Genomic DNA, 15,400 nt, shown 5'->3' with positions numbered 1-15,400 from the left:
ATAAGAGGAAGTTGTTGCCTTATGATCGGCAGTGACAGTCGGATTGCAACATGTATAAAGTCTGCAGTAACTAAAGATCATAAATTGCCCATTAGATTTTTTTCTTAATAGCTGCATTAAGCTTCCATGGACACTTTGAATTTCTCTCATCTTGAGCACTTGTATACTCTCCTTGACCTTTCTCGTTGAAGTAACACTTTACATGGTAGCTAGTTGTATTGGTTTTCACCGGCTTAAATTTGACTCGGTTCTTGATTGCCCATTCACGTATAGCGAAAACTAAAGTTTCCTTATTCTCGAAAAGATATCTTTTTTAAAAGTGAAGTCCTAGGGTCGATTGAAATTAGAACCAGGCTCAACAAACTCAGCTTGTGAGGTATTTATCCACTCTTCATTTTGAAACTCTTCTGGCAACGGTTCTTCAAACTCTACATAATCGTTGTTTATACAATATTCATCCATCCAACGAGTGTCATCATTGGTTCATTCAATTGCACACTGCATACTATCAAGACATTCCTCCTCTCCAACATCTTCATAATCATCATCTGCATATGCATCCTCATCCTCTTCTATAATAGAACCAACTAGTAAATTAACTAAAACATGACTCGACGCGTTGTGCAACACGTCAATTGACATTGCACCTGAGTCATTTTCTAAGTGCAAGGCACTTTGAGAGAATGTGATTTGATTTTCAAGAATGCGGGAGAACTCTCCGTGAGCATATAAAACTTCGACAACCCCAAATATTAAAATATTTTTAATGAACAACTCGATTGAGATTTGCTTTTTCGCAAGTTATATCATATCACTCAATTCTTGATCATTGGTGATCTCTACAATAATTGTTCTTTTTTTATTTATCGTATAATTACAAAAGACCTTAGTGGTATTTTCTGCATGATTAATTCTAGTAACTCTATATATTTGCTCTATTATTCTATAGAAATTGTAATTTCTAGATAACATGAATATTTTTTTAGATTCTCCTTCATATATAGACATATTATTCATTCCAACACTCAGTTTTCTATTGAATAAGCAAACAACTGCTATTCTATTCACCATTTTAACTGAAGAATTAAAATTCATCATATGCAAATTAGATTTTTTTCATATTGATAATCATTATTAAAATATTTATTCCAAATATACAATTACTTACAAACTACAACATTAACTAAATAATAGAGAGAAAATTATGAAAAAATAAGAAATTTATACCTTGATGAAGTTTTGAATTTTATTGGCGTCGGAGAGACTAAATGACGTCGTATTTTAACAACGTCAGAGTGATCTTTGGGGAAGATATTAATTAGGGTTTAGAGATAATGGGTTTGGAGAGGATAAGAGAGAGAAATTTGAGGGAGGAAGAGGTAAGTTGGGAGAGAGAGAGAGAGAGAGAGAGAGAGAGAGAGAGAGAGAGAGAGAGAGAGAGAGAGAGAGATTGGGTTTGGGAGAGAGAGATCAAGGGTTTCGACTGAGAGAGAGAGAGAGAGAACGAAAGAGACTATTGTGATTATATCCACGAGACTACTAGTCCCGTGGATTTGTTGGGCATGCGCAAACAGAGTTTTTGCTTAATGTACGGGACTACTAGTCCCGTACGTTTTGTAAGTGGGAACAAAACCTACGAGACTAGTGTTTGTCGTAAAATGAGATATCAAAATTTGTATTAATTGAATTGTTTATTACAAATCAAAATCACTTTTACACAAAAGCAGAGATAATTGATTCGATCTCTCTTTGTTTAACATGGGTTCTTTGGGGCGATAGGATGCTTCCCTCGATGCTCGTGTCGAGTTTGCTTCCCTTTGACGATTCGAACGAGGTTGCGGACAAACTTCAATGCATGATAGAAGTTTGGTTGGATGAGTTCAAAGGCCAAACAAGTGCTTGATTGCTTATAGACCGAGTATGCCGAGATCTCAAAGTTCGGTCCTCTTCTCCTGAGGATTCGAACAAGACTGCCAATAAGCTTCGTCGCGTGGTAGAAGCTTTATCGGAGTTAGAATACTCGAGCTAGGATATTTGAGAGCCGAATACCTCTTGATATCGCCTCCATTTTCTTGTAACCATCAATGGCTATTTATAGAGGAGAATGACTAGTAACCACCCCCTCAAAACATGGAAACTGGGCACAACCACTTCCACAATTCATGCTTTAGTGGCTGACTTGGTCAAACAATTTAGGCGAACCTGACTTTTAGGCGAACTTGATTATTCAGGTGAGCTTGACCATTTAGGCAAGCTTGGTGAGCTTCAGGATAGCTTGGCTACCCAAGTGAGCTTTGACGAGCTTCAGCCGAGCTTGGCGAGCTTTGAGCGTGCAGGCGAGCTTTTGAGCGTGCAGGCGAGCTTGGCCCGTGCATGCGAGCTTGGAACGTGCATGCCATCTTGTCACATGCAGGCGAGGTTGGAGTATGCAGACAAACCTCGTAGGTGAAGCTATTAGGTGAGCTTCGAGCTTCAGGCGAGCTTCACTCTTGTAGGCAAGGTTGGAGTATGCAGGTGAACCTCGTAGGCGAAGCTATCAGGCGAGCTTCAATCAATTCAGGCGAGCTTCAAGTGTTCAAGCGAGCTTGGCTCATGCAGGCGAGTTTCGTAAGTTAAGCGTTCAAGTGAGCTTAACTTCATTCAGGCAAGCTTAACTTCGTTCAGGCGAATCTCAATGTTTAGGCAAACTTTGCATTGTCCGCAGAGTCAAGTATTCAGGCAAACTTGGTTTTGCCTATTTGATTCAGGCAAAGTCATACTATCAGGCGGACTTGCCTTGAATGTTCAGGTGAACAAGTAGACTTGGCTTGGTTCAGGCGAACCCTAGTCTTGCAGGCGAAGTTCAAGTGTCGAAGAACATAACTTGCTGCAAAGAACATGTCATAACTTTCAAACCCTAAGTCGGAATTAGACAAATTATGTATAAAAATCGACTATCTCGATGAGACGGGGCCGACTAAACCAATTGAAGTTTGCTTTGTCGCCATCCGTTTCGTTAAATTCCCTCCGGTTTGAGAGATATTAACGCTTTTGTCCGTTTTTTACTATTTTTGGTAATGTTCTTGCATGCGAACTTCTGAATTTCTCTGTTAGGGATAAAGATAATTTTATTTGCCTACATCTAGTAGTCCCGTAAATTTTTTAGCATAATATTAGTCGCCAATTATTACCAACTAAACATACGGGACTAGTAGTCCCGTATGCTTCGAAGAGGCAATTTTTCAAAACCGACCTCTTTTTGACCTGTTGGTAAAAAAAAGTCGTTTTTGCTAAATAATTAGCAAAACAGTCTGTTTTGCTAATTATTTAGCAAAAATGTCTTTTTTAAAAAAACTCCTGTATAAATATGAATGAGCTAATTCATAAGCTACGTTCACTAAAAAAAGCTCATCCCAACATATTGGGATCCTCTACTAATAAATAGTATTCCTAATATCTCCTAATAAATAGATCATAGCCTTTGATTTATCAATCAAAGGCCAAGATCTCGATGAGATCTTGATGAGATCTTAGCTTTTGATTGATAAATCAAAAATCAAGATCTCATTAAAAGATATTAGGAACCTCCTTATTAGTAGAGGATCCCATCCCCATCCCAACCGCCCTCTAGTCTCCCGTATCTCTCCTCACATCTCATCCATCGACAAGAAAAACTCTTATTGGCTAAACATTCATATTGGTATTAACTGTCAACGATGGGCCCCGCCAACTCTTTCGCGCGGCACAAACTCCTGCGACGTTCTCGGATCACCGAATCTCCACCGTCGAATCAATTACTTTACCGAACGTCGAATAAAATAATAAATATCTTTGCAGAAGTCAAACCAATCCTTACTCTCTCTCACTGGTCAATCAGTTTCCTTGCGGAGCTCTAAATATCTTGATTTGGGTTGATACAAATAATATTTTCAATTTGCCCAATAGATTCGACTCTGGTCACCGCCCTTCCTCCTTGTCCTTCCATTTTGAGAAGTTGAAAACAAACTTCAGCTTCGTTTTTTGAGAAATTGAAGAGCAAAGATGGTGGGTGTTTTTTCTAGGTTATCAACTGGCGGGATTGGGCACAGGAGGAATCGAAGCGCAGCGGTAAAATCTTCATTTGAGATGGTTTCTTGTTCTTAGTCATGGGTATTTTTTTTCCGTATCATTCTGTTTGCTTGTGATGGGTTTCTGTCATTTAGGAAGCTTGCATGGTCAAGTTGCTGGCTTGGGAAGTTAATTTATTTTTAATTTGCTGCCTCCAAAGACATGCTCATTTATTCATTCATTAGTATTATTGCCTTTGCCTAGGTTCCTATTTTTATCTATAATATGATTATAATTCATTTTGGATTTGTTGCATTTGGTTTCGAGTACTGGGCTTTCTTTTGCATCTTCTCTGTGATTAATTTTTCTTCGTTTGTTATTTGAATCATTGATTATGTGACTAAATGTTTTCTAATAACTCTATCCTTTAATTATTATTCCTCTTGGTTCATTAGTTTTCCTTTTTGACTTGCTGAGATTTACCTGACTACGTGTAGTAGAACTTTCACCTACTGGATGATTTATTCACCAATTCACTTTGGTACCATTAGAGTTCACATTTGAAAGCACAACCTGTAGAAATGGCGTCAAAATCCACGAGGGAACAAGCAAACAGTTCCACGGTCGACTGCAACCGCCATGTGCACATCACTGTAGTATGACTCTGGATTATTGGCGGTCGACCGCACATGGTTCTGCGATCGACCGCGCCCGAACCCAGAAGTTGGGAAACTCACTGGAGTTTTTGCGATCGACCGCGATATGTGCTTTGCGGTCGACCGCGATATGTGCTTTGCGGTCGACCGCGATGCGGGTTTGGTCAGATTTAGTTTTCCAGACCCGTTTCGTTGTGAGTTTGTATATAACCCTAAACACAAATTTTAGGGTTATGTGAGGGGGGTTTTGAGCTGCCAAAAGAGGGTTTTGTTGCATCCATTGTGGGAGGCTTTGAGAGAGATCTAGAGAGCTTATTGTGAGATTTGTAATTCTATTTGTATTCTCTTGATTTCTAATAGTATAAACCCCTCTCCTTGCCCCGTGGATGTAGGCAACTTGTCGAACCACATAAATTCGTGTCTTGCTGTGATTAGTGTTTTGGTTGTATTGGTTGTGATCTATCTTATTCTTGTGTGTGCGATTTGTTTGATTTTCGAGTTCCGCTGCGCACAACAAGTGATATCAGAGCTCCGGGTTTTGATTTAGGGTTTGTTCGAAGGATTCGCTATTGGATTCTTGTTTGGAAAGATAGATCTACAATATGGGTGAAACAAGCACATCGGGGTCGTTTTTGACGAAGACGATACAGAGTCTGAGCATTAATAAATAATAATATAAAAATTAATGTTCCGAAGTTCGAGGGCAAAATCAATTTCGATTTGTGAAGGTGTCAGGTGATGGATACGTTGGACGCCCAAAATTTGGAGAAGACTCTTGAATTACAAGAGATACCCGAGGATATGGAGGAAAATGTTTAGAAAAAAATAAATAGTAGGACTTGTGGAGTTATTCGGTCATGCTTGACGCCGGATCTCATTTATGATGTGATGAGTGAGATGTCGAGAGAATGTGGGAAATACTCAATGGGAAGTATCTTACGAAGAGCATTGAGAATCGGTTTTACTTGAAGAAGAGATTTTCCCAATTCAAGATGAAGATGAGAGTTTCCATTAGGGAGCATGTCAACAACTTCACGAAGCTAATTTCGGATGTCTAATGTAGATATTATGATTGAGGATGAAGACAAGACGATGCTACTATTGTGTTCGTTGTCGGAGGATGATTTTGGTACGTTTATTCTCATTATGATAAATGAAAGAACTATTGTTAGTTATAAGGAGGTGACTTTAGCGTTGGTGAATTATAAGTTGAGGAAGAGTGATGACGAACCCTTCGAAAAGGCATCAGGAGATGCATTAGCAGTTCGAGATCGTAGTCCAAATCGTCAAAAGTTTAACCGCTCAAAATTTAAGAATAGGGGTGGCCATAAGAGTATTGGTAAAATCAATGTGTCTTTTGCAAAAGAAGAGGAACATTGGAAGAATGAGTGCCCAAAGTTAAAGGATATAGCCGGGAAGAAAAATGAGGAAAGCTGTACAAGCTTCAGAGCTGAATGTTGCTAAAGCTGTTAGCGACCATTCAGATTCAGATTCTTCAGGCTATTCATGTCCCGTACTGTCGTCAGTTTGTTATGCCGACTCTACGGAGTGGATGATGAATTCGGAAGTTACATTTTAAATTTGTCCTAGGAGGGATTGGTTCTTCAGCTTTAAGAAGCTAAAAAGAGGGGATGTTGTGCTCATGAGGAATGATCACATATGTCCTATTGGTGGAATTGGTACTGTTTGGATCAGGATGCATGATGAGGTGACTAGGGAATTAAAGAAAGTGAGGTTCGTGCCGCAGTTGACGAAGAATATTATTTCTTTTGGGACTTTGGAGGTAGCAGGTTATCGCGTGATCTTAGAAGATGCTACTGTGAAGGTCTTTAAGGGTTCTATGGTGATGATGCGAGGTGTCAGGGAAAACAACCTATACTACTTGAATGACAAGACAGTTACAGGGGGTCTGACAGCTTCTATCACTACAGAAGAGGACACTATCACCTTATGACACATAAGATTTGGACACACATGTGATAAGTCCCTACAGTCATTGACAAAACATGGGCTATTAAAAGATGCGAAGACCTGCAAAATGGAGCTGTGTGACCATTGTGTACTTGGGAAGAAGACTAGTGTGAAGTTCGGCACCGTTATTCACAACACCCAAGGTATATTCAATTACATTCATACAGATGTTTGGGGCCTTTTCAAACACACATCACTTGGTGAGACCGATTATTTTGTCACTTTCATTGATGACTATTCCAGAAGAAATTGTGTATATCCTGTGAAGCATAAACATGATGTCCTGGATATATTTGTGGAGTGGAAGAAGAAAGTGAAGCTACAGACAGGTAGAAAGGTGAAGACTCTTCGTTCAGACAATGATGGAGAGTATAAGAGTGATTCATTTCTGTAGTTTTACCGAGATCACGACATTAGAAGACATTTCACAGTTCGAGAGACACCGTAACAGAACGGGGTGACTGAAAGATTGAACCGTACCTTGCTGGAGAAGGTGCGATGTATGATGACGCAGAGTGGATTGCCTAGATCCTTTTGGGCCAAGACGTTGGTTTATGTAAGTCATCTCGTTAATAGGTTGTCGTACACTACGATACAGGAAAAGACTCCTTTGGAGCGTTGGTCTGGTTTGGTAGCTAGTGACTATGAGTCACTTCGAATATTTGAGTGTCTTGCTTATTACCATGTTAGTGATGGTAAATTGAATCCGAGGGCAAGGAAAGCAGTCTTTATGAGATTTAGAGATGGAGTTAAATGCTTTAAGTTATGGGATCCATAGGACAAGAAAATAATCATTAGCAGATATGTCACATTCGATGAGGAGTACATGATAAAACATTAAGTTCCTTAGCAGGTGGAGGAAGCTCAGACAGGAGAGATATCACAGCAGGTAGAGGATGATGTGACTTCACCCACTCCAGATAGCACTGTATCCATTAAGGCTCCTACAAAGGTGGCACTGGGAGGAGATGAGATAATAGTCGGGCATTTAGAGGATACAGTGGATGGTGAGACTCAGGAGCAGAGTCATGTTTAAGAGTCTATTGCAGCAAACAGACCTAGGAGGGTGATTCGTCGGTCAGCTAGATATGATGATATCATGATTGCATATGTTTTATCAGTGGAGGTCGTTGACGATTTGGTTCCTTTCACATTCAGGGAGGCAGAATCTAGCTCTAATTCGATTAGGTGATAGAATGCTATGGAGGAGGAGATGCGATCTCTTCAGAAGAACGATACTTAGAAACTTGCAAAGCTACCTAAGGGTAAGAAAGCTATTGGTTGTAAGTGGATATATGCGAAGAAGGAGGGATCTTCTATTAGGGATATTCGGTTCAAAGTCAGATTGGTTGCTAAGGGGTATGCACAGTTTGAGGACGTTGATTACAACGAGGTATTTTTACCCGTTGTGAAGCACTCGTCAATTCAGATTTTATTGGCATTAGTGGCACAACTGGATTTATATTGGGCCCAAATGGACGTGAAGACGACCTTTCTACACGGAGATTTAGATGAGGAGATCTACATGACACAACCCATAGGGTTCAAAGTTACAGGAAAGGAATATTTGGTATGTAAATTGAAAAAATCTCTTTATGGATTGAAACAATCACCCGACAGTGGTACAAGAGATTTGATAGCTTTATGATTGGCTAATGGTACACGAGGAGCCCTTATGACCCGTGTGTTTATATGCACAAGCTACAGGATGATGAACATATTTATTTGTTATTATATATTAACGATATGCTCATTGTTTCCAGCAATACTTTAGCTATAGGAAAATTGAAAAAAAAGCTATCATTTGAGTTTGAGATGAAGGATCTTGGACAGGCTAAGAAGATATTGGGTATGGAGATTGAGCGAGACAGGGTAAAAGTGAGATTGAAGCTTACACAGAGGAGTTACTTGCAGAAGATGCTGAAGAAATTCAGTTTTGAGGGCAATGCCAAGATGGTGAGTACTCCATTAGCTCCCCAATTCAAGCTTTCAGTCTTGATGTCACAAGTTTTAGTTGAGCATCGAGACTATATGTCCAAAGTTTCATACGTCAGTATAGTGGGTAGCTTGATGTACGTGATGATGTGTACTAAGCCAGATTTGTCACAGATCGTGAGCATGGTATCTAGGCACATGCACGACCCCGAGAAGGATCATTGGGAGGCCGTGAAGTGGATTCTACGGTATGTTAAACGTATCATAGATATTGGTTTAGTTTTTCAAAAGAATGAGAACATAGGGCATGATTATATTAGCTATGTGGATTCTGACTATGCTGGAGATCTTGACAAGCGTCGATCCACTACAGATTATGTATTTACATTGGCTGGTATACCGGTGTGTTGGAGATGCACACTTCAGTCTACAATGACTCTCTGTACTACAGAGGCAGAGTATATGACGGTGACTGAAACTGTAAATGAGGCTTTGTGGTTGCATGGACTATTGGAGGACTTGAGGATTGCACAGGAGACCATTCAGATATTTTGTGATAGCTGACACAAGCTATCTATTGGTAAAGAACTAAGTTTATCATGCACACACGAAACACATTGATGTCAGATTTTACTTTGTACGTGACGTATTGGATGATGGAAAGGTCACGTTGGAGAAGGTTCACACTAAGGACAACCCTGCTGATATGTTGATCAAAGTTGTTTCAGGTGTCAAGTTTGGTCATTGTTTGAATCTATTGAACATTCTTCGATGTTGAGGCCGTTGGCGGCCATTTGGGTGAACTATGTGAGGCTTGATTCCTTGGGCAAGGGGATACGTAGGTAATCTTTTAGATCCAGCCGGGTTGGATTAGTTGCTTTTGATGGGGGGAGATTGTTTGCGCTCCATTTTGGGTTCCCGACTTATTGTGGATTGAGTTCGTTGTCATGGATTAATTCCATGGCATACTGAACGCAACAAGTGAGACATTTGGATGTTTTGGTGTCGGTTCAGTTTTGGTAGAAACATTCGCCGAGGTAGAGAATTGTAGAAATGACGTCAACATCCATGAGGGAACAAGCAGGCAGTTTCACGGTCAACCGTACATGCTCTGTGGTCGACCGTAACGTGCACATCACTGTAGTATGGCTCTGAATTTTTGGCGGTCGACCGCACATGGTTCTGCGGTCGACCATGCCCGAACCTAGAAGTTGGGAAACTCTCTGGAGTTTTTGCGATCGACTGCGATATGTGCTCTGCGGTCGACCGCGATGCGGGGGTTTGGGCCATATTTAGTTTTCCAGACCCGTTTTCGTTGTGAGTTTGTGTATAACCCTAAACACGAATTTTAGGGTTATGTGAGGGTTTTGAGCTGCCAAAAGAGGGTTTTGTTGCATCCATTGTGGGAGGCTTTGAGAGAGATCTAGAGCTTATTTTGGGGGTTTTTGGTAAGATTTGTAACCCTATTTGTATTCTCTTGATTTCTAATAGTATAAACTCCCTCCTCCTTGCCCCGTGGATGTAGGCAACTTGCCGAACCACGTAAATTCGTGTGTCTTGCTGTGATTGGTGTTTTGGTTGTATTGGTTGTGACCTATCTTGTTCTTGTGTGTGTGATTTTTTTGGTTTTCGAGTTCCGCTACGCACAACACAACCATCTTTTAATTACTCCGCATAATGTAACTTCTTGGTTAAATATATTAATATTAGATTCTCAAGGTAAAAATCTGGCTGCGCTTTCAGTTTCAGCTTGCTTCTGCAATTATTTGCTTACATTGTCATCTATGTATGATTCTTCTTTCATTGAAGCTAACGTGTTTTTATAAAAAATCTATGTAGACTGAGCTATGCTTGAAATACTTTCCATGTCTCATCAAATATTGTTGTTCATATGCTTAGAAGAAAATGTTTCGGGCTTATCTAACATTCGCAGATTGTCCCAAGACTTTGCTTACACCTATCATTCATACTCCTCTTTTTTCTTTTCCTTATTCCTTGTAATTTTTATTTATATATGTGGCTTGAGTTTGCATCAAATTGAGCATTAAATGAGTTGACAAGCTCGTGTATTAGGACGCAAGGCAAACGTTGGCACAGAATGTGGAGGTTTTAAGTCCAGCTCCAGCCTCTACAACCTGTGGAATTGCGACAGCAGCTGAGTTTAAGCCTGTTGAGCGCCCAATCGAGGTTGTTGATTATGATCAACCAGTTAACTGCCCAGAACAAGAACCGTCGACAATTCTAAATGTAAGTGATAATCTCTTCACTAACACTTTCGTATTTGTTTTGCTTCTATAATCACTCGACTCTTGGCACGTGCACTACGAGCATTTGGTATAAATTTAAGGGTTATAAATACACAATGATAGCGTAGTATTGATGCAATGCCCCAAAAACATATTAATATGTATACATTTGCTTTTCGATGTGAAAGAAATTCTTCTGTCAGACTATTTGTTTTAACTCCTTCAAGTTCTCTTACTTGGTCATAATTATTAATCATTGGAGATGGTTACAGGATGGAAGAACATGGAAAGAACGGAGATCTTCTGTAAGTTCTAGAGTGAGGAGTGACTTGCCGATGGCAAAAGAAGGATCAAACCTTTAATCTGATGCAAGAATTTAATGCGGCTCAAGATCAGAATGTTGGATAGAGAAGTTAGGACTTCAAACACTACCCATATTTATCTGTTTCAGTTTATACGTATTTATTCTTTGAGTATCTTATTTATAATGGTTCATTTGTATAAAGAAATTTCACCTGTTGTCATCTTGGATAATCATTGAGAATTTGAAGAATCATAATCCGAAATATTTTTGGTTATTTGTCTGATTGTTCTCTGTCAGTTGATTTACAATCCAAAGATAGGGATTTCAGCTACGATTACTGCACGTCTATTGTGAAGCTATCGTAGACTGATAAATTGGTCTCAAAATTAATGGTTTTCAATTAGCAGCCTATTAGGGTTGTGGTCGAGAGGTATCTAGCTCCATTTATTTTCTTATCATGACAATTGTTTTGCAAATTTACTCTCTATTTGTTTTTTCCACTAGATAATGAACTCATTTTGAATATATAAACTTCTGAAGTACCCTTAGAATTTGCTTTATCATCAAATTTGAAGACTATAAATGATAATACTTTTTTGGCAGGAACCTCTGAAGGATGTTCAGAAACAACATAAGATCAATATTCCTTACATGATTAGATCAAAGACATTTCTTATATTGAGAGGTTTATGTGAATACGATCACAATAGTGAAGATGGAGGAAAACCCATTTCTTATATTGACAAATGCATGTGATATCTGTCCAATGTGTACAGAAATGTAAATTAATAGCGAGCATTATGTGCAAAATAATAATAACACTTAAAGGGAGGGGATTTACATCTCCCATTGCCTCCAATATGATGGGAGTTTGCTACATCACTTTTCCCTTAATTCTTCACGAATATACAAATAGCAATGAGGCAAAAAAGGGATAAATTCAAGTAACTCTATACCCGTGGAGTCTTAAACTTTGGCAGCTTCAACGGTAGAAGCTGCCCTCTCCGCAACTATTTGCTCGTATAAATCTCTAATCTTCAAACCAACGATTGTCTGGAAAAGACCTGTACCATTGTTGCTCCCAGGGAAGTCAGCATGCTTCAACATCTGTTGTGTTACCTGTTACAGCAAAAGAGAAATGAAATGTTAGCAAAAGGTTGCATTTTTTGAAACTGAAGGAGAGAGAGGTGTATAGGGTGTATATGCAAGATATCATTACTAAAACCATTAGAAAAGAAAGCGGGTATTTTGTCATTTTATCTTGCTATGAGGGTTAAACTTAGCGGTGTAAAATTTTTGGGGTTCTCTGACAAAACTTACTGGGGGTTAAGTGCAAAGGCCCAAACTTATTGGGGATTTAGTGTAATTTACCCTTTTTTTCTTAAAGAACATATACAATACAATTTAGAAACTAATGCAGGTCTTGAATTTTTTTTTTTTTTTTTTTTTGCACGAAACATTCAACATACCTCGCCATAGAACTTGGTCGATATGTTGCTTAGATGGCTTTCCACATATATGAGCTCATCTAATCTGTCAAATTGCCCGTCCATCTCCAACACTGAAACCTGATTCAAACCAACCGAACAAAATCGGTTTAAGAACTAACCATTTATAATAATGTGCAAGATTTACTATCTATATGCTCAGCGAAAAGTTTCATAATTCATCGATCTTATTCATCTCAAATTTGTTAACCAAACTTTTAGTAATTCACCTCGTTGGAGTAGTAAGAGTCTGGACCATAGGCAAATTTGATCCCAGGGTAGGAGCAAGTTAGTTTCCTTCCACATGGTATCCAAGAGATTGTTGAGCCTTCATCAAAGAGGTAAACCGGGCTAAAGTACTTAACCCCTTCTTTCATTATCAATTTAACCCTCAACACTTTGCCTTCATTGTCGTCCGGAATCAATTGCGTTGGTAAAACCTCGATCACTGCATCTGCATATTGCTTTTGTGGGTCTGGCAAAATACAAGAACATTGCTTTACTGATCATGAACACAAAAGAAAATGTATGTCAAAAATAGTAATGTGGATTTTCACAAGAAAAGTACCGATGTAAGCATCAAAATCAGGTTTTCTAGCTTCAATGCTAGCTTTGATGCTCTCTAGACTGTGCCCACGTTCTGCCATGTCTCTCTGTAAACTCAAAGAGAGAGTTTAGAATGAAGAAAATAAAAGAATTGATGACATGTGAGTAATTAGATGTTTTTTAGTTAATGACCTGAATTTTCCATGCAAATTTGACCTCGTTACTAATGTCCAAGTAAATACTGAAGTCCAAAAGATCCCTTACACGAGAATCAAACCTGAAGAGTAGGAAGAAGCGGTGTCAATTTTGCAAAGTTCAGACATGTATAACTATTACCACGACAATAAACAACCATAGGAAAAATAATTCTTTTAAAGAATAGATCCGTAAAACAATTATTTTTCCATTTTGATTTTGTAAATACAAGCCCAACATGTTCATTATCTGCAAGAAAAATTGCTCACTGTAATTGTCGAAAAACATATAGAACTCTAATGTGACAATTACAGTGATGATAAATGTTCTGACAAATAACGTTATCTATATAATTGTTGTGCATATTAGACATACGCAAAGCGCAACCAGGATGATACCATTTTAATTTGTCATTTTAGTCACGGTATTGCACCACGAAGTAAAATGCTCCCAAACTAAAGGCTTACCCAATAGAGATGACATAATGCTTATTTGTTATTGTCAAAAGATAAGGTGCATGTCATAGATTTCATCCCAAAAGTTTTCATTAATTTTATCATCGAACTCATCGCTAACATACATCTTATTGATAATTCTTAAGAAACTATCATGAACTTCCCCGTTTTGCAGAAAAATACCACTAAATTTGTATGTTGAAGAAAAAACCATGAACTTCCATTTCGGCGACAAATATACAAGTAAATTAACCCCTAAACCACTCATCGCACTTACCCTTCTCCAATTTTCCAAAACCATCAGAACTAACATCAGCAGCTTCAAGTTTAATGGTATCATTTTGAGCTAAATAATGTTCAGATTTTATTTTTCTTAAAAAAAAATCACGAAAGTTTAAAAACCAAATGGTAAGATGCTCACATGGGATGAAGTCCTTCAATGACAAGAATCTTGGGTGGCTTAATGAGCTCAGGAGGATCAAGAAGCCCGCTGACGTGGTTATAAATAGGCTTCTCAACAGCCACGCCATCTTTAAGTGCCTTCACCTGCTCATACATCAGATCGAAATCGTTAGCTCTCGGGTCCAAAGCAGTGACTCCCTTCTCCTTTCTTCCAGTTCTATCCAATGAGTGGTAGTCATCGAGGCATATGACAGTGGTTGTATCACTGATGAGAGTGTTTGAATCAGGGTTTCCTCCTTTCCCCCGCCGAAAACACTGGTAAGTCTCCTCATGAATGTGCTCTTCCCACATCCTGAGTCTGCAGCTAAGCCTATAACTAGTGTTTGCTGTTCAGCTGATGCAGAGCACGAGAAGGAGTAGTTGCTTCTTCTCTCTCCTCTTCTGGTCTTTTTGTAGAAGATGAATTGGTTCTGAGTGCTGAATCCTAGGTGGGTTTTTGACTGGGTGGTGATTGAGGTTGTGGAGTTGAGAGAAGGGGTGCTGTATATTGTAGACACAGCCATTTGCTGAGTTTGATGTTCTCTTCTTTCCTTCAGTTGTTGAGAAGGAGAAGTAGAGGGAGCTGCGAGAGAGAGAGAGAGGGGGGGGGGGGGGGGTGGGGGGGGGGGGTGTTTGGTTTGTTTTCAAGCCTTTTTGTTGGTTTCAAGATGAGTATTTAGATTTCATCTTTTTAGCATTTTTTGTGCTTTTTTTATTTTTGTATAGGAGATACTGAGGAATTTTATTGTGTGCTTGTTTAGTGAGTTTTAAATACGCTGTTTGTTTGGTGAAGGACATAGGTTTGGACAAAGAATGAGGAGGTTATATAGGGGACCTGTGGGCAGTTCGCGTAATCGTCGCTCCGTTTGGTTTCTTTATTAAATTAGCGTCGGTATATACTCTTTAATAATATTTTATTTGATCTCCTAATTTTCAGCGTGGATGATATTTTTGGCTTTGAGATTGATTTGTTGTGATGACATAAGAAAAGCTTGGTGGTTATTCCAGGAGTCTAGATATGGTCACGTCCACGTGGCAAGGGATGGATGGTTGGTTGCAGATGAGGCAATGAAGGGTGGAGGAGAGAGATAAGAGCTTTGATGAGATTGGGTACATAATCCGATGTGAGCTGAATTTT

The 15,400-nt window shown here is 39.1% G+C and overlaps 2 protein-coding genes across 2 annotated transcripts; one reads left to right on the top strand and one right to left on the bottom strand.

Moving 5' to 3' along the window:
- LOC109839794 lies at positions 3,886-11,392 on the top strand. Its single transcript, XM_020408291.1, has 3 exons — positions 3,886-4,086; positions 10,662-10,835; positions 11,107-11,392. Exons 1-3 carry the CDS (start codon positions 4,021-4,023, stop codon positions 11,194-11,196), a joined length of 330 nt encoding a protein of 109 aa, XP_020263880.1. The 5' UTR covers positions 3,886-4,020; the 3' UTR covers positions 11,197-11,392.
- On the bottom strand, positions 11,855-14,887 carry LOC109836982 (phosphoribulokinase, chloroplastic). Its single transcript, XM_020405058.1, is given in 7 exon segments — positions 11,855-12,257; positions 12,608-12,706; positions 12,856-13,100; positions 13,194-13,278; positions 13,364-13,448; positions 14,243-14,525; positions 14,528-14,887. Coding segments are annotated over 7 exon segments (1,209 nt in total). The 5' UTR covers positions 14,787-14,887; the 3' UTR covers positions 11,855-12,104.

Source organism: Asparagus officinalis, chromosome 4 (genome assembly GCF_001876935.1).
Source record: "Asparagus officinalis chromosome 4, Aspof.V1, whole genome shotgun sequence".
NCBI classification, from domain to species: Eukaryota; Viridiplantae; Streptophyta; class Magnoliopsida; order Asparagales; family Asparagaceae; genus Asparagus; species Asparagus officinalis.
This window is presented reverse-complemented; position numbering and strand designations above follow the sequence as displayed.

Excerpts from the sequence above, each read along its gene's own strand:
- LOC109839794 (XM_020408291.1), top strand. The coding sequence starts at position 4,021 with ATGGTGGGTGTTTTTTCTAGGTTATCAACTGGCGGGATTGGGCACAGG. Across the intron at positions 4,087-10,661 it reads GGAGGAATCGAAGCGCAGCG|GACGCAAGGCAAACGTTGGC; the intron begins GTAAAATCTTCA and ends CTCGTGTATTAG. Across the intron at positions 10,836-11,106 it reads AACCGTCGACAATTCTAAAT|GATGGAAGAACATGGAAAGA; the intron begins GTAAGTGATAAT and ends AGATGGTTACAG.